General features: G+C 55.1%; 1 protein-coding gene and 1 long non-coding RNA gene across 11 annotated transcripts in view; both read right to left on the bottom strand.

The window, feature by feature from the left end:
• Positions 1-3,562: 3,562 nt before the first annotated feature.
• Positions 3,563-26,217, bottom strand: part of CNTFR (ciliary neurotrophic factor receptor) — a 40,661-nt gene continuing 18,006 nt past the window's right edge. For 7 of the 10 annotated variants that reach the window (XM_032299891.1, XM_032299890.1, XM_032299889.1 and 4 more), the window contains 7 exons: positions 20,940-21,024; positions 16,670-16,903; positions 9,698-9,815; positions 9,357-9,523; positions 8,082-8,245; positions 4,837-5,017; positions 4,298-4,470 (listed from right to left, as the gene is read on the bottom strand). In XM_032299891.1, coding sequence (XP_032155782.1) covers positions 4,298-4,470; positions 4,837-5,017; positions 8,082-8,245; positions 9,357-9,523; positions 9,698-9,815; positions 16,670-16,903; positions 20,940-21,024 — 1,122 coding nt within the window. Of the gene's footprint in view, positions 4,213-4,297; positions 4,471-4,836; positions 5,018-8,081; positions 8,246-9,356; positions 9,524-9,697; positions 9,816-16,669; positions 16,904-20,939; positions 21,025-26,217 lie in introns of those variants that run through there. The other 3 variants (XM_032299898.1, XM_032299899.1, XM_032299897.1) reach the window with 1 other exon arrangement.
• LOC116565977 lies at positions 13,338-15,337 on the bottom strand. Its single transcript, XR_004275686.1, has 2 exons — positions 14,598-15,337; positions 13,338-14,557 (listed from the first exon to the last, which is right to left on the bottom strand). It is a non-coding gene; the product is annotated as an uncharacterized LOC116565977 (long non-coding RNA).

The following is a 26,217-nucleotide window of genomic DNA, read 5'->3' as shown; positions in this document are numbered from 1 at the left end:
CCTTCCAGCCTTTCCTCAAACTGGCTCCATCCGACTCCCCTCCTCAGACCTCCTTCCTCTCCCCATCCTCTGAGAAGAGACAGTGGGGAGATTACATCCCAATCCCTCTTGCCCCCAGGATCTTGGCCTGCATCTCGAGGCAAGCACAGCCTTCCCAGGGCCTGATGGCTCTGGGCTGTGGGCCTCAGGACCTGCAGACAGGAAGGTGCAGGATACAGGACTGGGGCTGGAGCCCGGCATTCCATTCTCTCCATGTGAGAATGAACTTCCTTGGAGTTCCCGCCTACACGGCAGAGAGCTCACAGGCTCCGCGGGGAGTTCTCAGGGCCGGAGGCTGCCCAGGAGGGACTCCTGCCTGGTGTTGCCTTCACTCTTGGCAGGCTGCTGGGAATACACACCAGACGTGGGATGTCTGTGCTGAGAGCTGCCAGCCTAGGAGCAGGAATGAACGGCAGGCAGGTGGCCGAGAGGGGGCAGCAGAAGCCAGGACAGCCCCTGGTGCAGGCCGGAGAGGAACTGCGGCCACAGGCTGGGGTCTGGATGGAGGTGGGAACACAGAGGGAGGCAAAAAAGAGAAGGACTGACAGAGTCAGGGAAGAGGGAGACACAGAGGTGGAGACAGGGAGAGACATATATACAGAGAGACAGAGAGATGGGGATGGTGACACAGGAGGCAGAGGGAGAGGGAGAAGGCAGAAAAAGGGAAGACAGACAAAGAAGAACAGATGCAAAGACAAGCATGGAGACAGAGAGGGATGGATATAGAGACAAAGAGGGAAGAGGAGACACAAATGGAGACATACAGAGAGATAGGGATGGAGCAGAGACATACAGAAAGAAATGAAGCTAGGAACCAGGACAAAGACAGACTCAGAGATAGGAATGGAGGGGGTGACTCACGCCTGTAATCCCAGCACTTTGGGAAGCTGAGGCGGGAGGATCACCTGAGGTCAGGAGTTTCAGACCAGCCTGATGGACATGGAGAAACCCCATCTCCACTAAAAATACAAAAATTAGCTGGGCATGGTGGCGGGCACCTGTAATCCCAGCTACTCAGGAGGCTGAGGCAGGAGAATCACCTGAACCTGTGAGGCGGAGGTTGCAATGAGCCGAGATCGCGCCACTGCACTCCAGCCTGAGTGAGACTCTGTCTCAAAAAAAAAGAGACAAACACAGAAATAAAAATGGTTTCTTCAAGAAGAGAGGGGTGGGGGTGCACAGAGACAGGTCTAGAGTTGTAACAATGGGGCAGAGCCACACTGGGAGGAGAGATCAAGTGGGCAGGTGACTGATAGGCCAGGACTTAGAGCCAGGGCCCAGCCCCAGTGTATCATGGGAGAAAGAGAAGTAGGGGGCTGCAATGCACCTGGGGTCTGGGATCCCAGCCTCCCCTTACCCCCACGCCTCAGGGTTGCTTTAATTCTCCAGATTCTGTTTTAGCTCCAAGAACTGATGTCTGTACTTATTATGCCTAGCTCCCCAGAACCACTGTGAGAACTGGATGTGGAGGGACAGTACTAGAGAGAGGCGGCAGCCAGCAGCTGAGACCCTCCAAAGTGAACAGCCTCTGTGAGGCCAAGGGCCCTGGACCCACAAGGAGGGTGACCACCCCCTAGGCCCAGGCCAGTTGTCTAGTCAGAGGCAATGAGGCTGCCCTTCCAGCCACCCTGGGCTTTAGGCAGAGCAGAGTCTCTCTCTTAGGGCTGGGGGCAGAGAGACAGAGGCTCCAGTCCTCCTCTCCATTGGCCTGAGGCTCTGGCAGGCCCCCTCCCCTCCTTCTGCCCCCTCCTCCTGAGGCCCCACATAATTGCTTTCCCATGTTGCTAATGGAGGCCAGATTGCTGATGCCCAAGCTCTGGGTGGGCGGTGGGTAGGTCAGGGCTGACCAGGGCTCTTAAGACAGAAAGGCAGCACAGGCCAGAGACTCCTCACTTTAGCCAACCCACCCTAAAGATGAGGGTGGAAGTTCTGGCACAACCCAGGAATGTTCTTGGCAAGACAGTTGGTGACCCCTGTTATCTCTATTCATGCTGGACCTGGAGCGTAGGTTCAGGCTGAGCCACACCTCACAGGGACCAGACCCACAGGCCGAACTGAGGGTTTAGGGTTCAGAGCAGGTCCACAGCCACCTCTCAGGATGTCCATCCTGGAAACCTCTTCCTGTGAATGAAGAGCCCTGCACTTCCATAGCTGGGGCTGTTCAGCTTGAAAAGCCACAGGCTTCACCTTGATGCCAGGCCTTTGCTTTCATAGCTCTCCCACCTAGAACACCTCTCTCTCTTCTAACCTGGAGGAGCCGGCCACTTTACTCTGGAGCCCCTCACCAGGCCCCAACTCTGGATCTGTGTCTTGTCCAGGCCGGACTCATCAGTGCTTGAGGCACTGTCAATGTCCCCTCCCAGGGCATGATCCCAGGAGGGCCTGGAGATCCCAGGAAGGGGTGTCCATTTCTGGAGCCTGCTCTGAGGGCAAGGGTTTGAACTGGGAGAATGTGTGTGATGGCATGGGGGAACTGGTGGCTCCGTGGAGGTGTGGTGCTCAGTGCTTGCCATTGGAAGTATATCAGGACACATCTGTGCACCAGTGGGTATGGACCTGACTTTAACTCCACCCCCCTCTTCTTACTCCAGACACCCAGAGCAAGGCCAAAACCTGGTTCCCCAGGTCAGAGCTCTGACCTACCCTTTCACCCCCGCCCCCAGGTCACAAGGCCTCCCTACTTGGCCCCAGCCCCAGGCATTCCAAGCTGAGAATGCCTGCTTACCCTCAGTAAGAAAACTTCTGTAAGCAGGGTCTAGACCTAAGTAGGGCTGGGACAGCCAAGCATCCTCTGAGAAGTCAGAGAGATCCCAGAGCCCCAGTTTGGGGACTGGAAAGAAGTGGGCAGGGAATGAGACTGGACCAAAGACTGATCACCCTGTAAAGCCAAAGCCCCACCCTCTCCAGCTCCACACTGACTCCTGACTATAACCTAACCCTGGGAGTAAGCCTCTGTCATTCCAGCCCTAAAGTCTAGGTCCCATCCCTGGTCACACTCCAAGCAGCCTCCTCCTTCAGGCAGCACCCCCTGCCTGTTCAGGCCCAGGACACTCTGTGTTTCAAGCCCCTGTGGCCTGGCTGGGCCCTAGGCCTGACCTTCTAGCACCCTTGGACTGTATCCTGGATGGCAGGGATCACGCACACCTCCTGGCCCCAAGGATGAAGCCTGCCCCTCCCCTTCTGCCATCTCTATAGCCCTGTGCACTGGGCTCAGGCCTGGTTGCTCATGGAAGGCAGCTCTGGAGGTGACCCTTGAAAGGCCTCTGACCCAGCCAAGACTTCAGTAGCCTCCAGGACTTACCAGATCCCCCATGGGACCCCTCATTTCCCACCATTTTTCCCTGGTTGCAACTCTGCTCCAGGGAAGCCCTATTCCCCAAGAAGTAGACAACACCGTTACCAGATACACTGGCCTGAAAGCTGAACACTTCTCTCCACCTTCCCCAACCACAATTTCTTTCCTCCACCAGGCCTGGAAGGGACAGGGTCCTTAGAAGGGGGGTACCCTCCCAAAGTGGGTCTCTTTCAAGAACTCATGAAATGGTGACATTTAATGAGATCCCCCCACCCCCCTACACCCTGTATATACATCTATAAAAAATTCAAATACAGCAAGTTACCATTGAGTCAGACTAGAAGGGACTGACAGGGCATTAAATACTGTGGGATAGGAGCAGGGACAGGTGAGGGGTATACAAAACAGGGTAGAGTGGAGGGGACTGAAAAGTGTGGGTGCTGGGGGGAGGGGGATGGCTGGGCCCCCCTAGCATCAGGAGCTTATAATCTGATGGTGGCAACAGAGACCCTGGGATAGACAGGAGGCTGGGGCAGGAGGAGAAATCGGATGTGAGAGGCTCCCCTCACACCCCCCAAGGGCTCCTGGGAGTCGCTGGCATTGGAGGGTCCAGCCCAAGGGGCCAGGGTGAGGGGGTCTTTGGTGGGTGGGTTAGCTGCATGGCCCACCTCCCCTGAGGGAGGAAGGAGGGCCAGCTTGGTGTGGCAGGGCTGGGGGTCGGCAGGCCTGGGCCCGCCAGGGTCTCCACAAATTGTGTCTGAAGAGAATGCAAAAGGTCCTCCTGCCCGTGTGCAAAATAGAACCCGGGGTCTGCAGGCTCAGCTCCAGCCTCCTGCTCCTCTGCAGGTGCTCTGCTTGTCCTCACAAGGTGCCAGGTTCTGCAGAGACAGGTGGGGGCCGATGAGGGAGAGGGCTGGAGTGGGGGTTCCCTCAGGCTTCCTCTGCCACCCAGCCTCGCTCCACCTACCAGATCAAGAGATTGCTGGCAGTGGCAGCAGCGGCAGCCAGGGCCAGAGTGACAGGGACGCTGACCAAGAAGGGTGCCGAGGGTCCCCCGCCGCTGCCCAGCTCCCCAGGGTCACAGATCTTCGTGGTGGGCGGGGGTGCCAGGGAGCTGGTGGTGCTGGTCGTGGTCTCTGGGGAACATGGGGGAAACTCAGGGCAAGGCCAGGGCTGGGGTCCCATCCAGATCTGGGGGCTCATGAGAAAAACCATTCTGCTTCCTATACCAAACTGCTACTGCCTCTCCCATTAGACAGGCCCTGCCTCCTCGTCGGGCAGATCCTGCTTCCCAAGGCTCACAGATGACCCCTCCACCCAATGACCCCTACCAAGGATGTCCAGATTGCAAGGACCAGGAATGGCAGGGGTTGAACAGGCAGGCAGAATTGTGGCTGCCAGAGTATGGCTACCCCCGGGAGCAGAGGCTGGAGGCAGCAGGGTAGAACCAGGCCACAGGGCAGCCAGCAGAGCCCAGGAGGCAGGGGTGGGAGCAAGCTCACCCGCGGCCTGGGCCTCAGTGGTGAGGTGTCGGGGTTCCTCAGTCCAGGGTGTAGCGTGGGCAGCCACGCTCCAATCACTCCATGTCCCGATCTCATTGTCCTTGGCTGCCACCTGGATAATGTACTCCTTCCCAGCGTAGGCATCTGTGATGGTGTGTGCTGTGCCGTCCGACAGCTCTACCTGCACCAGACCATGGGGTGGGGGTAAGGATACACCCGGGGGCCAGAAGAGTGAGGTCCCTCCAGAGGAAGTGAGCACACCTCTAGGGAGAGGAGAGTGAAGGGCCCTGAGGGCAGTGAGGACTTCCCTAGAGGAGAAAGAGGACATGAAGAATATTCCTGCCAGAGAGTGAGGACACTTAGGGAGGAGACCCCATGGGAAGACAGTTGTCCCTGAAGGAGAGTAAAGACATCTTTAAGGAGACCAGAAACACACCAGGGGGTGCCTTTGAAGGAGGTCTTTGCCCTGTGCCTGCTACTCTGCTGTTGCCTTGCCATCCTCATCTGTAAAACGGTGTTCATGAGAGGATCCATCTCTTAGGGTTACAGCGAGGACCAAGGCACGAGGACAGCATCAAACACACTTCAGCCAGCAGTGCCATCACCATGGCTTCCAGTCAGAGCCCAGGTTCCCAGATGCCCAGGGTACCTACCAGCCCAGCCAAAGCTGGGCATCCCCTTAGGAAGGCCTCAGTGTGGTTATCACCCTGCTGAAGAGGAAAGGGGTAGGGGACAGCCCATAGGGCTGCGGGGAGCAGGACAGCTGCTCCATTTCCTCCTGGAGGCATCGCTACCCCCACCATGCTGGCCCCATCCTGCTGGTCTCCCCCCACCTCCAGGCCAGCCTGCCTGTCCGGCGCCCCTCCCAGGCCCAGGCTGGGCTCTGGTTCATCTCAGCGGCACCCGCCGCCTCATTAAGCCGCCTCGTAAACAGGGGCAGCAGGCGGGGGTGGAGAAGGGGGCTGCTCTGGGCCACGTCTGGCTTCAGGGCTTTTTCGGTTCCTGTTCCAATCTTCCTCCCAGAAAACTGGGGTCTGGGCTACCTGACCTGACAACCTGTGAGTGCATGTGTGCATGTGTGTATATGTGTGCCTGGGCACGTGCAGTGGGTCCAAACAGGGCAGGAAGCCCTTCCAGTTGCAGCTCAACCTGTGGCCCTGATGCAGTAGTAAAGGTCAGGGTCATGGTGAGACACCTTTTGGGCCCAGACCCTGTGCTCAGTAAATCTTAATCCCAGCCCAAAGGCCCTTTTTTCCTGGAGCCAGGGTCCTAGTTCCACCTCTGACACCCCAGACCCTTTCTGCTCACCAAAGATACCCTCTGGGTGAATAGCCCTGGCTTCTTTACCTTTGTCTCCCTCCTGCCAGGATTAGGCCTGCAGACCTCCACGTCAGTCTCTCCCCACAGGGAGGGAACCACGGGGAACAGATCAAATCGCCGCCTCATTGCAGGCTCATGGTGGGTACCATACCTCTAGGAATGTGGCCCCCAGGAGATCAGTGCTCTTCTGGGGGCCACATATCTGAGACCAGAATCCTTCTTCCTAGGTTATCAGTGATCCCTTCATCCTCCCTCTCAAGTGAAAGGCTTCTCAATTGGCCGGAACTCCCTAGTCACTGGCATTCACCTCCCTCGAAGTCCTCCATGGTCTGCTGCAGCAGATGCCAGACATACCCTCCAGGCCTCCCTGATGAGTTAGGGCCAGGGCAGGAGCTGCAGGGAACCCATGTTGGGTCCCAGTACTTGCCTCCTCCTTGTCCGTGCTGAGACAGGCCATCCCAGGGCCCATTCTTTTGCAATTTCTGGTCTGCATTTTCCTCCTGAAAATCCAAATGGTGTTTTTCTCTGCTCTGCCCTTCATGCCCCCTCCAAATCATACACCTGCCTCTCCCAAGGTCAAGGATTGGGGAGAACAGACTGTTCAGAGCAAAACTTCAGCAGAAAAGAACCATAAATCTAACCAACCCCAATGCCAGTGAGACATAGAATGGGGCTAGGATACACTACAGGCTACGTGTGTTCTTGCCACTGAGCCTGCACACTTTGCTCTTCTCAACTCAGTGTGGAGGTCAGTTTTGCACAGGGGCTTGGCATGTTAGTCACACACACGTATGGTGTATGGTTCCTGCTGGGAGCCGTGTGTGTGTGTATGTTCCTGTGTGTGTGGTGGGCGGTGTGCCAGGTCCACTGCAAGTCGTGTGCACCGCAACGCGCGGGGCTGCTGCCTGTAGCTCGTTAGCGGGGGAGGGGGGCTTGTGAAACTAGACCCTGGTTATTAGCAATGCATTAGGCGCGGGCAGCTGGCCAGGCGGGAGGGACTCCGGACTCTGTCAGGGAACATGTGAATGTGTGAGCAGCCTTTGTGGGGGCCAGGCCCGCAACCCGGACAGGCATCCAGGAATCGAATTACGCACTTTAAAGGCCAGACAGGATAGGGGCATGAGGAGCTGGAGATGGAGCCTGGTGGATGAGGTGGGAGTACAAGGTGACCCCCAGGAACCAGCCTGGGTTGCCCCATGGAGGACCCTCCCAACCCCACTGCTAGCCCACAGGCCTCATTGGCCACACAGAGTGCCCACAACACTACCGGCCCAGGACTCTCAAAGCAACCCCCCAAACCTCTGGCTGCTCCCCAGAGCTCTCTGTCATAGCTTGATCCAGACCATAACCTGATCCCATACTGACCCTTGTCCACTGCTTGATTCCAAGCCTAGGCCACCTTCCGACTTATAACCTCAAGCTGACCCCTAAGCTGGGTCTGAATTTGGAGTCCTGATGCCAGTCAATGCCTGAACTCCCACCCTGGACCAGGCTTGATCCCATTGCCTGATCCTGACCCCTTGAGCCCATCTGTGAGCCCTTAGGACAGGCACATTCCTGCCCCTTGAGGCTGGCACAGGCCCAGAGCCTGGGCCAGAGTGTAAAGAGGAAGATGCCTGGTCAGGACTAAAAGGGCGCCCTGCCTGTCCTGCCCACCATCTCCCTTCCTGCATTTCTCTCCACTACCTTGAGGAGCCACAAAGGACATATGTGTTCCCACTGCACTAACAGGGGTCAATGGGAACACCTAAGGACACCTGCCTCAGCTCCATCCATTCTCCCAGGCCCACCTGGTCCCCCCCGCCCCCCGGACAGCCTGATGCATCAGGTCTCACACTGGAGCTGCTGCCACCTGGGATATGGGTGTCACTCTCCACATGATTCTAAGTCGGGCACCCAGGATCTTGGCAGGGCAGGGCACTCACATGCTGCCACTGGTCCAGGATGAGGGGTCGGTAGCGCAGAAAGAACTTGAGAGGAAAAGACTCAGGGTCAGGCCAGGTTGATGGGGTCTGCCATGTCACCTCCAGCCGGCGAGGGTTGCTGGGCACTGGCCGGGCTACCACATTTTCTGGAGGATCAGGCTTCACTGTTCAGGAGACATAGCTTCATTACTACACTCATCTTTGGCAACAACCCACTTTGTCAACTCCAGCCACCATGCTGACCTTCTCATATTGTCAACCATTGTCATCATCATCATAGTCACCATGCCTCTTTTCTGTTGTCAATTCTAGTAACTACCATAGACAATGATCTCATTACTTCCAAGTCTGACATCCCCATCATCACCAATGACTGTCACCAACTCTTCATAACAACATCCCAAATTTCATCTCACCATCCCATCATCCCAACCCTATTCTCATGCTGACCTACATCCCAGTAACTAAGCCCATGTGATACCTCCATAGTTACCACTGTCACCCCCACTGTCACCTGAATTACTCCCCTCCTATACCAGCACCATACACTCCCCCAGGCCTGGTTTTTCACTTCAACTTTTCCAGTTCCAAACTAAGATCTGGGTCAAGGGTAAAAGACAGTCCACAGGTGTTGCAGATCTGGGTTGGAAGTAAGCTGGGGATCTGATAGGGGCGCCTAAGGGCCCAGCTTATGTAGAAATACTCTGGCTAGGAATCCAGGGGGGTCTGGGGAGAAGACAGGGGCAGTCAGAAGGTCTGGCTGAGGCAGGGGAACAGCAGGCAGAGAGCCTGCCTGGAATAGGGCAGGGGCAGGTAGAGGGTCTGGCTGGGATGGGGGGTCAGGCAGGGGAGGGCGGTATCTGTCCCAGTCCTGTCTCCTGTTCTGACACCTCATTCATCACAGGCCGTAAGGAAGCCATTAGAGTTGGGGAAGTGCGGTGGAGGCTGCAGCTGCACAAGGGTCTGGCCCGGCCTGTCTCCCCTTCCCCCTGCTGCATGTTCTGGGAGCCAGAAAGATGATTGGAAGAGCTGCTGGACAGGTCTCTTGGTCCTTCAGGTAACGGACATTAACTTACACGTTCACAGGTGCATATATGTCATGCATATATGTGCACAAATAGCACACTGTACATACATGTGCACAGGCATGTACATGCCATGTATACAGTGCATACATGTGGACATCCCCACCAATGTTCATGTGCCTCTGGCACACATCCACTTACACTCCCACTGGAATACACAGCCGGTTCCCCCACCAACCACCACACGTACCAATGGTGAACTCATCAAAGGTGATAGCTGTGGCATTGTGGCCCAGGGCATTGCTGACACTTATGGAGACCTTGTACTTGATGGTGGAGAACAGGTGCATGTAGCGAATGTGACAGCGGTTCTTGAGGGCTGGGTCTTTCTCACAGACCATAATTTTGGAGCCGTGCCTAGGGAGAGGTGAGGCCCAGGTACTGTTACCAACATCAAGAGTCAGGTGGGGCAGAGGTTGAGGGAAGGTCAAGCCCAAGACAGGGCTGGGGTATGGACTGAGGGCATGGTGGTGGGATGGGGGAGAGATTAGAGGTCAGGGCTGGACCAGGGTTACATGCGCAGCTACTCACAGCACAGTCACATTGAAGGTGTTGGGAATGTAGGTGGGGGTGGGCAGATGCCAGTTGCAGTAGAAGCCCTTGGGGTAAGTGTTGGAGCGGCAGCTGAGCACGGGCTCCCGTGGCGGCACTGGGGGTGAGGACAGCATGGTCAGAGCATTCTTGGAGCTACCAGTCCCCTTCACTAGTGTGGGGACAGGTGGGCCCCAGAGCCCCAGCTCTCCCCCCTCAACCAATCATTGATGCCAAAGTTGTTGGGGGGAGGCTGTCAGCGAGGGTCTGAGGCTTCCCAGGCCACAGAGAGCCAGATGTTTAATTAAAGAAAAACAAGGGCTGTGCGGACAGGGAACCACCCCCCCTCCACCTGCTCAATGGAGGCAGAAACCATGGGGAGCAGGGGGCTGTGGGCCTCAACTCATCAATCACAGGATGGAAGTGATGTCTGGGGGAATTGGCCCCAGCCCCACGTCTCCTGCCACTTTGTGTCCACTCCCAGAGGAAGACTATGCTACGGAGACGAGGAGTCTTGAATGGGTCCTCTGACTGCTGGAGTGATCGGGTCACTTCCTGGAGAAGAGACACCCCAGACTTCCCTCAGTAGAGATGGAGACACAAGGACAGGCCTGGTGGCTACACAGGAGCAGAACTGAGTGGCTGCTCGTGTGCATATCTGTGTTTGTAGACGCCTGTGTGCAGACATATGTGCTACATGCATGTCTCTATGTGACATAAATGAATGACCAGGGATCTGTAGGAGCAGCTATTCAGATGTGTGTGAATCTGCGTGTCTGTGTATGAGTGCGTGTGTGTGTTCAAGTGCCTGTTGAAAGCAAGCTGCTGTTCCCTTTGTGTGTACCTCACCCCAGTGCCAGCCCCTAGCATTTCCATCGTACCTTTAAGAAGCCCTTTATGTGGTAAGCAGCTGCTCTCACTCTGGAATAGGAAGGCCCAGAGAGGGATAGGAACCTCTCAAGGTCAGACAGCAAGCTAGAGCTGGGACTAAACCCCAGGATGGGGGCTACACACACACACACACACACACACACACACACACACACACACACTTGGGAAGTCCTTTCTGCTGTCTGACCCGAACTCCTTTTGCTGCCGTGAGCACTTAGCCCAGCTGTCCCACCCTCAGGCATTGGGTAAGGCGTGAGGACAGGCGGCTCAGGTTCCTGGAAGGAGGCAGCTTATGTGATCTGACCCAGGCAAGGAATGTCCGTCTGTGGCTCCAGGGACACTGACATCTCCCTCCTGTGTCTCCCCCCTCCCCCGCCCCCGGCCTGACAGGTGGACAGGAAATGGGAGGGGGGCAGCTCAATAAGCCAGGGACAGTGAAGGGGAGTGCATGTCTATGCTTGCAGAGTGGCCATAGTGACACAGGGGAACAGTGGGCTTCCATCCACAGTGTGCACGTGACTGTGAGTGACTCTGTGTGATTGCATGTTCATGTCCAGTATGTGTGATGCTGGGAGGGGCCCGGGGCAGAACCCCCAGGATCCAGATCTGGCTTTGCAGCAGAAGAGATGAGGGGGCAGAGAGGGCAACAGGAGAGCTCCAGGGCAGCAGGTGGAGGAAGCAATGCTGTGGGCGGGGACAGCTCCATTCCCCAGGCCTGCCAGGGAGAACAGGACCCAACTGAGACCCCACAGGGCCCATCTGCGTTCTGTTCGCCACTGTCAGCCTCCCCTGGGAAGCCTTCCGGGCCCTGTGTCTACCTCGTGTCATTCCATGTTCATCCTGTGTGTCTTTGGTGTCCCTTCCCTGTCTGCCCACGGGTGCAGAACTCTGCCTGGGGGTGGGGTGGGGGGCGGCCAAGGACACAGGAAGTGCCTTCTGGGGGCCTGTTGGCCAGGCTGGAGTTGGCAGCCACCCCAGGAGGAAAGGACATTCCGAGGTCGGCCGAGAAGCCTCCACTCCCCGCTCCTGCCACCGCCCCCCTTACCCCCAGCTTCAAAGGGGAAGGGCGATGGGGGTGGGGTGGGGATCAGAGCCTGCAGAGTCAGCTCCCTGCTGCCTGGGACTCCTTAGAGGGCAGAGCGGGCCACGGCACTGGACTCACAGGCCCCCGCCCCCCACCAGCCTCCCTACTGATCAGGCTCCTCCACTCCCTGACTGTCCTCCCCCCTCAGACCAGCCTCCCCTTCCAACCTCCCCCTCACACCAGTTCCTCTCCCTGACTGGGGAGGTCACGGTGGGGTGGGGGGTGGGGGCCCGACTGGGGGCTTTGTCTGTCATCTGGCTACTCCTGCCTGGCCCTGGGCCCTGAGCAGGGAAGGGCTTGGGTTTCCTGACAGGGACCAGGTTTCTCAGAGGGAAAAGGAGGAAAGAAAAACAAAAGGAAGAAAAGGAGTGACTTGCTGCAGCTGGAGCCCAGCTGAGGGGCTGGGTGGGCGGAGGTGGGGGTGCTGTGAGATTGTGGGACAGTGTGGGATCGGGATGCCTGTTGTGAGTGTGTTGCGAGTTGGAAGAAAAGCTGTTTTTAAGACGCTGTGATTGCGAGGCTGTGTGTAACTGTGAGAGGCTGTGTGTGTGTGACTGTGAGACTCTGGGCAGTTGTGTAACTATGATGGGAGGCTGTGTTGGACTGGATGACTGTGTTTGCACGTGACTCAGGGTGAGGCTGCTCAATTTCAAGACTGTCTCTATGTGCAAGGCTGTGTTGCTAAGGCACTCTATAAGAGTGCCTGTAAATGTGCCATTGTGTCTGAATGCAGTGACAGCTAGACCTCATATATGAGGTATAGTGCATATGTGATGAAGCCTAGTGAGACTGAATGTATTTTGCAAACTATGTGTGTGGGAGGGTGCCCGGAATTCCCAGCATGTTCACATGTATGAACTGAACACCGTGTGAGTGCATGTTAAAGACAGTGAGTGAGCAAAAGCTCCTGTGCACATAGGTCATGTATGAACTGAACACCGTGTGAGTGCATGTTAAAGACAGTGAGTGAGCAAAAGCTCCTGTGCACATAGGTCACAGTATCAGGCTCCGGACACACAGGCATCTGGGTTGCCCCCTGTGGGGGCTCCTGAGACACCCAAGTGACTGTGTGTCAGCCTGTGACAGAGTGTCCCTGGGTCCCACTCGGGACCGTGTGTGCGTGTGCATGCGTGCGTGTGCCCCCGCTGGCCCAGGGTTTGTTTGTTTTCCTCCTAATTGGCTTGTTTTTCCATGTCCAGCCCACCAAACCGCATGTTTTTCCTCTCATCTCGCCAGCCCGCCTGGGCTGGAGCCCCCGGCACGAATGAGGCCTGCCCGCCGGCCCAGAGAGGAGGAGGAGGGGCAAGCTGCCCACACCCTAGGCCAGGCCAGATCAGGCAGGGTGGGGCAGGGTGACCCTTCCACTGCAGCCCTACCCACGCCCCACCCGCACACCGCCTCCTGCCTGGCATTCAAGGCCCAGGCCTGGCTCAACCTTACCTCGTGGCATCCCTTGAGGCATTCCAACTTCTGGACTCCCAAATGCCTCCCCCGCCCCTCCCACTTGTAATTTCTCCCCAGGCGTCTTCTTTGACCATAGCCTTCTCCCCACTCTTTCCTTTCCAGCCAAACAGGGCTGCGGGGAAAGGAGTGCTGAACCAGGGGATCCAGAGTTTCCATCCTCACCAATCAAGTAAGAGTTTTTAAAAACTGGACAAGGAACTGTCCATTTAAAAATCATTTTAATCTCTAGTTTGTTTTAGCTTAAAATCAGAACAATACAGAATCAGCAGTGTCTTGTAAATAAAAAGATGCTACTAAAAGGAGCACTGTGATCCTGCTTCCTAATGTGGGGGTGGGGGGGGTCCTTTCATCATCCTAAGGAGGAAAGGGGTCCTTAGGGCTCTGCTCGTGAGGATCCACTTGAGAACAAGAAGGTGGATCAAGAGAAAGCAGTTTGGAGATTAGCCTGGGTAAGGAGATTTCCAACAGAATACTGTTAAGACCAAGTTCCCTTGGAAATAGAAACATAAAAATTGTACATGTTTAGGATAAATACTAAGTAATTTTTGGTTTGAATGACCCACAAATCAGGGGTAACTCTGTCTGTTGCCTGAGAGCTGGCAGAAGTATAATTTGATATTGAGTGTTGGCAAAGCCAGTCTCTTGTTACTAATATAAAGTGACTGAGACAATAATGATTAATATCCCCTGTTCCTCTGACCAGGTCTTTAGGAGGAAATAATGCAATGAGAGATAAGTACCTGAAACTAATGCTACAGCCAACTCATGGTCAGCCTTCCTCTGGCAGTAGGGCCTGGAGGGCAGTGAGCACTCTATATAAAAGGTCTGGGCCCTGGTCACAACAGGGCAGCTGTGGGCATGTCCTGTCAGTATAGACTATGGGCATTACTTCAAGACCCAATTCTCCTCCAACGACCTCTCAAAGAAGATCACATCATTAGGAATGGGAGCCCAGGGTCACCAAAGCCTAGCCATCACAGCCAGAACCCAACCATCACAGCCAGCCTTGTCCCTCCTGAGGACTTCTGCGACCCAAACTGAGAAGGCGGGGATGTGGGTGACTGGTGCCAAGTTGGGTTCATCCATTTTCCATGGCACTCAGTAAATGGCCCTTTTCCCTCTGTAAGGGCCTGACCTAGGCTGAGTGCTCCACTTCTGATGGACTCCAGAGTGGACCAAGCCTTCAGCCTAACATTTTACATGGTGATGTATGCCAGTCTTCTGACAACGAGGTAAGTTGTGCTCCCAGATCTCTTAAACATCTCCTAGGTAGCTTCTAGGGAATAAGGAGATCATTTTTGGGCAGTGGGGTAAACCGTACCCAAATAAAATGAGGCCAGAGGAGCTTGACTCACTGGCTCAGGAGAAAAGAAATAAAGAAATGGAACTATGTTCAGAGTATTCACTCTGTTGGTGGGTACCTCCGGCTGGGATCTCGATGCTTGCCCACCTCACTCTCACCTTCAGCAACGGTGATGTCCTCATCATTCTGACTTCTCCAGATCCCTCTTCCAAATCACACTCACCTCGTTTTCCCTCTACTTTCCTGCTGGCTCCTTCTTATTTCTTTTTGTGGCTCATTTCTCTCCATCGACCTCTTTACATGCTGATGGTCTTTAGGGCTCAATTCTGGGTCCTCTTCTCTCTTCACTCCATGATCTCTCCCTTGGCCATCTCACCCCTTCCCATGGCTTTAATGCTGACAACCCCCCAAATATCCATCTCTAGCAGAGGCCTCTCCCCAAATCCCAGACACTCAGACCCACTGGTTACCAGTCATCAACTCACAGTTGTCCTCCAAGGATCCCACCGAACAGGTCTGCAGCAGATGTCTAGGGTGCCACGGATCCCCTGCCCATACTATTAACACTTCTAATTCCCAAATTCTACAGTTATTCACCTAAGAGCTTTCTTTTGCTTTGCCTGCTGGGCCATGAGGGCAAAAGTGCTGGAGAATCAAAGCTCCTCCCTCCCACCCCAGGTGAATTTCTCAACCACTGATAGGCAGGTGCGTATATACATCCCAGCTCCCTCACCCTCAGGCAGGGCAACTCAGGTGTGTGTTCTACATCTGCACCCTCAGTGGTAACGTCAGTTGCTAAGAGGCAATATCTGGATAACTCTTTTTTTTTTTTTTTTTGAGACAGAGTCTTTCTCTGTTGCCCAGGCTGGCATGCAGCAGTGGCACAATCTTGGCTCACTACAACCTCCGCCTCCTGGGTTCAAGCAATTCTCCCACCTCAGCCTCCCCAGTAGCTGGGATTATAGGCACCTGCCATCAGGACTGGCTAATTTTTGTATTTTTGTAGAGAGAGGGTTTCACCATGTTGGCCAGGCTGGTCTTGAACTCCTGACCACAGGTGATCTGTCAGCTTCAGCCTCCCAAAATGCTAGGATTATAGGCGTGAGCCACCATGCCTGGCCAACTCCCTCTTTATTGACTAACTTAACTTCCTTTTTCTGTGTCACTTTCCCATCCCTTTATGATATTCCCCTTACCTGCCAAGTAAACTACTTGCCTAAGAATTCCCACCTTGGGATCTGATCCTAGGGAAACGTAAACTAAGACACTGTTAAAACAGCACTCATTATCTTTGCCTTCCATTTTCTTCCTGTTGCAGTCATGGATCCCTCCAGCTGTCTTGACTCCTCCCACCCTCTACTCTCCTGTCCTTTCCACCTCCAATCTGTCACCAATTCCTGGAGGTCCAACTACCCCTTCTCAGCTTCCTCAACTCCATGCCCTGGTCCCAGGTCCTTATCCTCTCTCCTGTATCCAGTAACGGCCTGTTTCCTACCTTGGTTTTTCTCCATCCAACCTGCCTCTCTTCACTCAGAGTGATCTTTTAAGAACATGACCCAGAAACTGTCACTGCACAGCTTCCAGAATCATGATCTGCCTCCTGTCCCCTCCTTCAGCTCCCTCTCCACATCTACACCAGCCCAAGTGGCCTTTACATGCCCTTTTGGCCACTGAGGCCTACGGTAACAACGAGTTCTCTGCCAGAAATGATGTTTCAATGCGTCTTCTAAATTCTCCAAGTCTCCATTTGCTTCCCACTCCAGGAAGCCTTCCTCCTTCCCTGGAGCCTCCTGGAGTGCCTCACCTATACCTGTATAACCACATATCCCACTTCCCTCTTTAAGGCCCTCTGACCAGCCCTGCTGGGAGCAGACACAGTGAGGCTCCTCCAGCTCAGACCCACAACCTAAGGGTCTTTCCCCACTCATGTCCTGGATGAGCCATGCCTTACTAGCCCTCTGCCCACATTGTCAGAGAGGATAGGATTTTAGGATAACCAAGACCTCCAAGGGGGTAGGATCCATGGGCAAAGTGTCTAGGGGTCTGAACTCAGTGGGCAAGACTGGGCTCAGAGGCGAGAAGAGCAGGCCAGGACAGATCAGAGGGCAAGGGTCAGGCTGTAGCTCTCCCCTCTCTGTGTCCCCCTAACAGGAAGGGGACTTGATCTGGGCTAGGAGTCTGGGTCTCAAGGAAGGAGGGAGGCTGGATGAGGGGTGAGGGCAACACTTACAGCCCACATGCAGCAGGACTTGGTGGCGCAGGTGCCAGGAGTCACGGTGGAAGCAGGCGTAGAGGCCACTGTGGCCCAGTTCCAGGCCACGGAGCACCAGCTCAGAGCCGTTGAGCAGGTCAGGAGCCAGGTCTGTCCCATTGACCCGCCATGTCACCGCTGCATCCCAGTTTGCTGTCCCACATGGCAGGGTCACATCGGAGCCCAGGCGCTCATACTGCACGTGGGGTGCCTCTGTGGGGGGCAGGGGCACAGGACAAAAGCCATAAGTCACAGCCCAGCCCAGCACCCTCAGGTGAACGTGCTCAGACAAGAACCTGTGAGGATGCATGAGAGGCTTGGTGTCTGACTGTGTGAGTGTCTTGGGGAGATGGAGAGTGTTCAAAGCTCCTCTGTGCCTGCGCAAGTGTGTGGGTATATGAGTGTCTCCAAATGTGTATGTGAACGTGCATGTCCAGGGCTATGAGTGTGAATGAGCCATCTTCTGTGTGTGTTTGCATGTGAGAGAGAGTTTGTACAGTGCTGAGAGGGGTCAGTTCTCAGTGAAAACCAGGTTCCTCTCCAGTCCCTGGATGCTTTAAAGTTTCCTGACCCCCATGATCTCTTGCCACCTACAGGCCCAGCCCAGTCACTGACATCCATTACCCAGGCAAGCTGGCACTGACGAGCCACACTCCTGGACTCCTTTTTCTGTATCCTTGTTTCTCTTCCCCACGCCATCCTCGTCTCTTTCTATCCTGTCTCTATCCCTACCTCCCCCATCTCTCTTCCTGTCTTTCTCCCTCTCCTCTGCCTGCCCAGCCCCCCACCCCACAACAACCCACCCCTCAGCCATCCAGCACTCTGGACAACAGCAGGAGAAGGGAGAATGGGCAGCAGAGAACCCTAGGGAACTCCTGGCAGCTGTCAAATTCACAAGGCGGGAACTACTTAGGGCAGGTTGGGGGCTAGGGGGTTGTGGTGCTGCTGGGATGGAGTGAGCACTCTGACCATTCCTCTGCTGCCCCCAGGAGGGGCCTGTCAGAGCCAAAAGCAAACCCCAGCCTTGGCCTCAGCAACCCAGGCGTGATGGAAGGAGCCCAAGAGACTGGAGATGGAAGGGTGGAGGCGAGCACCTGTTGAGAGGCAGCGCGAAGTGGGGGAAGCAAGTGGGGCAGAGACAGATTTAAGATGCAGCCACACAGGGACAGGGAGATGGAACTCTCAGGACACCCCCTTCTCATCCTGCCCCCTTGAGCGGGAGGGACACATGCTTCCCAGGTCTTGGCCAGATCTGTGGAGTGAGGATGGGAGAGGAGAAGGGAAGGGGAGGGGCAGCAGTTTGGGGGGGGCTGCGGGATCCCTCGTTAACACTCCTTACATCTCCCCTCCAGAGAGCCACCCTGCTGAGTTGGGGGATTTTCAGAGGCAATTCCTGTTAACGAGCCAATTAAGTTGGGCCAGTGGCCTCTTAATTAGACTTGTTAACACCATCAAGGCTGCAGGGGAGGTAGGGATCCCCCTTGGGTCCACTGGCCACCCTTTCCTCCCATTGGAGCCCCCTCCTCAGCACTGCTTTGCTCTGCGCTGAAACATCTGCCCTGGTTTGCTGCCTCTGTTGTCCTTGCTGTGCCCGGGTCTCTCTGTGACTCTGGGTCTCTCCCTTGCTGCCTGTCTCTGTCCTGCCCCTCTCTGAGCCTCTCTGTCCCTTTCAGAGGAGAAGAAAGCAGGAAACCCAGCCAACCCTGACCACTCGTCTGTGGGGCCTGGGACCAGCCGAACAGAGGATGAACAGGCGGAAGGGCGGTGGCTGGGGGCCTTGGAGGCCACAGCTGTGAGGCTGGACCAGACACTGAATGGGGGCCTCCCCCTGACCAGAGGCCCAGTGTCCAAGACTCAGGCCACTGAGCCCCCCCAACAATCCACTAGCTCCAGCCACTGAGCCCCTCTTCCAGCCTCCCTTCCAAAAACCTGGAGCTTCCAGGAAACATGCCAAGCTTCTCTCTCTGCACCCCCTAGCAGAGACTTTGCATCCAGCTGCCTGAGGAGGAGGCTGAAAACTGACCTTTGGGGAGGGGGCGTGGCTACCCTGGTCCCAGAAGCAACACAGTCACACTGACCAGACAGCTCAATGCTGACTCAACCTAGTGTGGCCCTTAATCCTGGGGAGCAGGTACAGCCACCACACAAGGACACAGCAACCCAACAACGCATCAAATACAACAGCTATAACACCTCCCCACCACACCTTGTCTGCTGCACAAGAAAAGTAGAAATACAACCTGACAATAACGACAAACCGATCATGTAAGGGCAGGGCAGGACGAAAAATGACAACACAATGGCAGAAGATGACAGGCCACAATGGAGAGGCAGAGGGGCAACAGGAGGTGACAAGCACACAGTATCACAACTGCTACAATAACACAACAAAGGCAATACACATGGCCATGCAACTGCTCCAAAGATGGCAGTGATTTAATCTTTTGTCTCTGGACAGCTCTGCTCCCGCCCCGTGGGTGCCCCTACTGATGTGCTGTCCATTTCAGAAATTAAATCAAGCAGCAGGGGGAGGATGGGGTTCTTGGCCCTGACACGGTGACAAATGCTCCAAAGGAATCAGCTGTGAAAAGGTTGTTAGAAGCCAGGATGAGAGACAGAGACAGGATGAGGTCATAGACATGGAGAACACAGAGGGACAGAGCTGACGGCTCCCTTGCACCTGCACACACAGGCTCACAGGGGAACCACATGCCAGAAACAGTCCCCCTGGGCATCCTAAAGCAACTTCACTTTGCCACACACACAGGAACAAGGACAATCACTCCCAAAGAAGAAGGACATGCAGGACAGTCACCCACAAGGCCACAGTCACACACAAGTTCACAGTCACACAGGGACACTCGCTCACTTCAGGGATGGTAACATCTGACACAAAATCACAGGTACACGTACAAGATAGGCACCATCACCTGGAGGCACAGTTATGCCCAGGAACACAGGGAAACAGTTTAATACAAACTCACAAAGAGAAACAGAGATATGATTACACAGAAGATACAGTCTCAAACTCGAGAATACAGCCGCACAGGGGGCACACAGACAGGCAATGTGACATAGATAGACAGTGTCATACATGAGGCACAGCCTACAAAGATACAGCCACACAGAGAAATGCACTCAAACAGGGACACACGCTGTCACTCTCACAAGAACACAGTCTCACAATCTCAGAGAGGTGGTCTTATGTCCAGGATCACAGTGGCACAAGGTAGAGACCACTGGCAGGCCCTAGGGAGGCCCAGTCAACGTCCCTGGAGCTGGCCAGGATCTCTCTGGGTCTCACTGTTGATCTCATAAAGAAGAGTCCATAGAAACCTCAACTCACTACCCACAGCCTTGAGGGTGGCAGAGCCCAGACACCAGGGTCTGCTCCATGCCTGGTCCCTGGAGAGGCCCTCACCCTCTCTGCTTTCACCCAACCCAACTGACATGAAGTAGGAGGCAGGAATCATGCAGGCAGGGAGCTCAGGGAACCCGTTCCAGGTGAGTTTTTAGTCCAGATCCTGGACTGATGTTGCTGTTTGAGGTGCTGCCCCAAGTGCAGTAGAGGGGCAGGAGGTCAAGTTAAGAGGGCTGTTGTATCTCCCTGGAGGGACATGGCTCCTTGTCCTGTGGGCTGTGGCAGGTCTTAGCCTTCAATGGACAAATAGGTAGAGGGAGGGTAGGGAGGCTGCCAATGGCCCAGCCCTGAGCTGTCCCTCCCCAGTGTGGCCATTCCAGCTGACTAACCTGTCCCTTTTTTAGTACACTGACCCTCTCCTTCGTTACCCTGTCCCATCATCTCATTCTCAGTCACCATCTCTGTCCCCATCCTCCCTCTGGGATGAGGCTGAGGGTAGAAGGCCTGCAGTCTTGCCTACTGTCTCCAATCAGTGCCTCCAACTGCACCCCCACAAATCTCCAGGAGATCCCCTTTCACCCAGGTACTCTACATGGGCCCCACCCCAGCCTCCCCCACCAACTCCCATCCCACCTGCCTGTATCCTATGCCACCCTAGCAGGAAGACAGATCATTTCAAGCCAGAGACACCAACAGCATTCCAACACCCAGGTGTGGCTGTGGAGGACTGTGCATATCAGTATCACATGACTCCATGTCCCTCTGGGTGGTCATGTGTGACAGTGATAGTGTGTGGCTCTTGGGTGGTATCAGGATGCAGCTGTGCCAACAAGGGTTCATGCCCCCCTCTAAGAGGGGGGTCAGCGGGCAGCTCCCGCGAGCACTCACCCTGTGGACTGTGTCTCTGGGTGTAGACAACTGCAGCAGCAGCAGCAAGCACAGCACAGCAGGCCCACGGGACAGGAGCAGCCATCTGTTGGGAGAAACCGGGGTCGGGGGGGGCAGCATCAGCCCAGGCAGGACCCTCCTGGGGAGCCCCTCTTGTTCCTCAGGCAAGACTGGGAAATCCCAGCCCTAGGGCTAGGGCACCTTGACACCAAAATGCCCTTCTTAATGGGGCTCAAGATCCTCTTTCAGGCAATATAAAGCAACATTATTGGCATCTGTAGGCAAAGGTTTGCTAAGATGGTAGAAGGCAACCTATGGTGGTTTGCTGTTCGATAAGACTGCTGGCTGCACAATGCTGTCAACCGCGAATGAGTTATACAATATTGGTAATGCCAGGGCCATTTTTCTAAAAAAAAATAAGTAATAACTTTACTGGTGAGGTTAGCTAATTAGCTATAAACATCATAAACTGAAAGGATGATGGGACAGTGTTTTAACTTAAGTGGAGGTCTGTACTTCTCCAGATTGCTTTGAATGGAAGGACCCCTGCCATGCTCCTGGGGATTGAGCCTGAAACCTGGATGCTCAGGAGCCCCTTGGATCTATCATCTGTCCCCGACACCCCCGAGGCAAGCCTTGCCACTGGGCCCTGGGAAGCTCAGAGTAGTTGAGTCAGGGCAGCGGGACATGACCCAGGTCAGATGTGGCTTTTGCCTAATTGTACACCAATGCTCAAGAGAAAATGAGGGATTTTTATATGTAAGTCCTTGTCAGGGACCCCGGCCCACCCGTGACTGCAGCCATGTGCCCCTAGGAGCCTGGGAACCCAGCCCAGCAGGTATACATCAGTGTCTACATGCACCCATGCAAGTATAAGTCACACTCAGGACATGGCCCTGGGGATGGCCAACTATTCTGAAGCCAGGATGGATCCAGTGCCCCCCAGTCTGGTGTCCCACTTCCTGAAGAGTCCAGCTGTTCTCTCCCCCTCTCCCAGCACATGCCTATACTTGATGGCAAGAAAATAATTATTTCCTACAGAATGGGCCCCAAATGTGACAACCCCCCCCCACCCCCTGCCGACCTTCAGTCTGAGGAGAGAGAACTATCAACCACACAGAAGCAGAGATCAGAGATACACTGAGGAATGCTACCAGCCACCTAACCAGGGCCACCCTCTGAGATTCCAGCCAGCCACATAGCAAAGATGCTGGCCAGGGACAGTGCCCCAAACCAGACAGAACCCCAAAGAAACAGCTCCACAGACAGTGTAAGATACACCAGAGACTGTTAGAAGAACCATCAGACAAAGCCAAAGAGGCAGGTAGATGAAACCAGATAACCAGCCAGAGAGATGGTCAGAGAACAGCGGACACAATCAAAGGATTCACCAGAAACACTGTAAAGACAGACCCAGGCAGACATACTACTGGAGGACAAGCAAGGAGCAAAGGCAGTGAAGCTGTCGGTGACAAAGCCAGAGAGCTAAGGCTGTCAGAAACAGTGCCAGAGAAACTGTCTGAGGCACAAGCAGAGAAATACCAGAGAAATTGATAGACACAAACAGGCGTACACTCAGAAAAACAGCTCAAGAAAAGAGTCAGAGCCACAGCCAGATGCTCAGTCAGGAAGTATCCACACCATTCCAAACACTGCCACAGACACTGTCAGACATACTGCCAGAGACGCTGCTAGAAAGACTGCCAGAGAAACAGCCAGACACACAGCCAGAGAAACTGACAGACACACACCCAGAGAAACTGACAGAGACGCAGTGCCAGATACACCCCGACAAAGTGCCAGAGACACAGCTCGAGACGGTGCAGGCATAGCATAGCAGAGACAAATGTGGGTATCAGCCTGAAGCAGCTGCGGAGAGGCTGGAGAGCAACAGACTTTCTGGGGCTTTCTGTGGGAAGGGGCTCCTGTGTGCCCTGCCCTTTGCTACCCTTGACCCTCTCCAGGAAAGTCCCCTCCTCTGAGCCTGCTTTTCCTTTCCTCCCTGTCACAGCCACAGGTGCCCTGACTGCCCCTCTCTGGCACAGCAAACCTCTCTGTGTCCCAAATGGCCCCAGCTACCCTTTCCTTTGTGCATCAGTAATGCCTGGAGCCTTACTACCACTTGGTCTGGCTCCTTCTGACCCTCAGCCACTGCCCACTCTTCAGCTATTCCTCAGGCCTAGGAGGTTAAGACAATGGCCAAAGTTACACAGCCAGCAAGTGGTGGAGCCAGGAAATGAACCCAGGACTGCCTGAATTCAGGGCTGGTGTAAGAGAAAGAGAAAAAGAGACCAGCAGCCAGAGCCTACCTGGATCCCCGACCTCAGCCCTGGCCAGTCGCCCTCAGACCCTCCCCCACTGACTCTGCCATCTGTCCATGCCTTTCTCCTCACAGCCAGGAAGATCCTCTGCCTCCTTGCCAGGCCCACTGCCCACCACAAGGGAGCAGGAACCAGGGCATAGGCAGGTAGAAGAGCAGGCGGAGCCGCTGAGGTTAGTACCCAGGGAAAGGAGGAGTGGGTGGCCTCTACTCTCAGCCCCCCTCCTGGTCCACACAAGCACACACTCCCATGTATGTGCACGAGTGCACGCACATGCACGCACATGCACACATGCACACACGTGCACACGCGTGCACACACACACACACACTCTCAGGCCTCTGCAGGGGGAGGGGTGGCTTCTTCATCAAAGTCGCCTCCATCAGCCCGATGAGTTACTGTAAGGGCCGGGCCCTGGGCCAACGGGGCTGCAGCCACGGGAGACGGGCGCTGCTGAGAGCGAGTTCTGCAGAGTGGGGGTGGGGTACCAAGACAGACACTGCAGGGTTGGGGGCACCCAGAAAAGACAGAGACTCAGGGAGGAGAAGCAAGAGGCAGGGAGAGAGGAGGAGCTCTGAGTGGAGACCCAGAGAAACAAGGAAAGGCTGAGACAGCAAGAAATAGAAGATACACAAGGGGAAAGATGGTGCACCTAGGAGATGGGCAGATACTCAAGGGCAGAAGGGAGGAGACCCTGGCAGGATATCTGCCCACCCTAGGGCATATCCGTGTCCTGCTCAGCTCCTCTAGCACAAAGGAGGGTGGGAGGGTGGTCAGTGCAATTTGAGGCAAGAGCAGGGCCTTTCTGGAGGCTGGAAGGATCCTTGCTGGGGATCTAGGAGCCCAGGCCCTAGGGAACAAGGGCAAAACCTTGTTCTACCCCTTCCCCTGCAGATCCAAGGGTGAAACCCCACCTCTGCCCCTGCCCCTGCCTCCTGCAGATCCAGAAAGCCCCAGGCCAGTTTCACTTCCCCCTTTCTTCAGAATCTTAGCTGGGCCCACCGTCCAGGTCAGGAGGATGAGGCCAGAGGCATCCAGAACACACCTCCATCCTGCCCTGGCTCACTCCAGGCCACCCATCCCAGGGCAAAGAGCATCTTTCCTGAGAATTTTCCAAGTCCACACCCCATGGCTCTGGGATAGATCTGCAGGATAAATCCCACTGAGCCCCAGATAAGGGCTATTCGAACTGGCCCAGGCTTCCTGTTGGCCCCTAGAAGTCAGCCCCAGAATGAGGAGGGAACAGAGGGTACCCCATGAGCAAGAAAGGAGCCCAGCACCTGGCAGCCCCTGAACCTCCTGTCAGCACAAGGGTCCCTGCACCTCTCCCAGCACAGAACCCCAGCATCATCATTACTCCCACACAGGTGACACATTAAGAGTCAAATTCTGGGGCCCCAGTTTACTGCCATTATCCCACTGTGGCATAGATACCATTAAACAATGATAGCCTTGCCCAGTGAAAATGACACAGTTGTACTGTTGACAATGACACACAGGAATGTTGACAGTCACCACAATGACAATAACGCAGTGAGTGACCGTCACATACATTGACACCAACAAAGAGGGCAAGGATACCGGTTGACACTGGCACAGTCACAGTGACAGTAACCTCAGAATCAAAGATGTAATGAGACTCAGTCACACAGAGTAATACCAATGGTGACATCAACACAGTGACACAGAGATGTTGATAGACTCAGTAACAGTCTCACAGAATGATACCAGTCCATAGTAATACTGACAGTCCTGGAGTCTGACAGCTGCCATCGGTAACAGTAACAGACACAGTGACAGGCTCCAGATCAGGGACACTTATTATCTGGTTTTAGAGTCTGGCTTAGGACCCAAGACCCAAGAAGCCTCTTGCCAGTTGCAGCAATGTTCCAGTTGCTCTGCGCCCTTCCCCTCACCCCATGCCCAGCTGAGGGCACAACCTAGGAGAGGGAGGTGTGAGTTTTGGAAACCCTCTATTTATCCCTGCAGAATCACAGACAGCAGCTTAGATTGTACAAGGCCAACCCTGGGGAAGCCCTGCCACCATCAGGTTGGTGTGGGGGGTAATTAGCATCATTGACTGTGTCTCAGCTGTAATTGTGTGTGTGTTGATCTGTAATAATGGTGTTGTGAACTTCAGGGTTTGGGTAGGTGTGGGCATGTTGAGGGTCAGGTAGGCTCAATCTAGCCTGGACAATGAATGAGCAGGGAGGCCTCGAAGCAAATGACCTCAAAGCAAGGTTACTGTTCCATCTCCGAGGCAGGGAATTTAAATCCAAAGAAGGTCACCAGATGGACTCCCCCCCATTGCCAGGGATCAGGGTGGGTTCAGAACATCCATCTCAGGAAGGGCATCTGGCCCAGCATAGAGCAGAGGGGACTCCCCACAGCTTCCAGTCCCCCCTCTGACCTCCACAGCCCAGACTCTACAATCCCACGGTGTGAGGGGGAAAAAGGCATCTTTTATCCTGGGGCCTCATCTCCTTCACCTCTCCCCACAATAGCCTAGAGGGCCCATCTCAGGAATGAGGCAAGAACAGAGGGCACAGCATGGACTCACTGATTCAAACACCTGGGGACTGTAGATGCCTCAGAGCTGCAGAGGAATTAGGTTGGAGCCGGGAAAGAGAGATACATAGACTTGGAGATAGATAAGGAAATGAGAGACAGAGTGGGCAGCAAAGACAGGGACAAGGACATGGTGGGCAGGGAGGAACAGCAATGGCTGAGGGGGAGCTTGGGAGAGATAATCAGGGTGGGCGGGAAGCTCCAGGAGGGGGAGGAGGGGCTGAGGCTGTGAGGCCCCCAGATCCCACCAGGCCTAGGCAGCCTGGACAGCGTGGGCGGTGGGGGCGGGGGCAGAGGCCTGAGCGTCCAGAGGCTTAGGGGGTGGGGGGACCAGGCCGAGGAGGGAGGCCTGGCCCCTGGCAGCTGGCCTAGCAGGCCCCCCACCAAGG

Source organism: Sapajus apella, unplaced genomic scaffold (genome assembly GCF_009761245.1).
Source record: "Sapajus apella isolate SASKATOON/1434 unplaced genomic scaffold, GSC_monkey_1.0 scaffold42, whole genome shotgun sequence".
NCBI lineage: Eukaryota > Metazoa > Chordata > Mammalia > Primates > Cebidae > Sapajus > Sapajus apella.
This window is presented reverse-complemented; position numbering and strand designations above follow the sequence as displayed.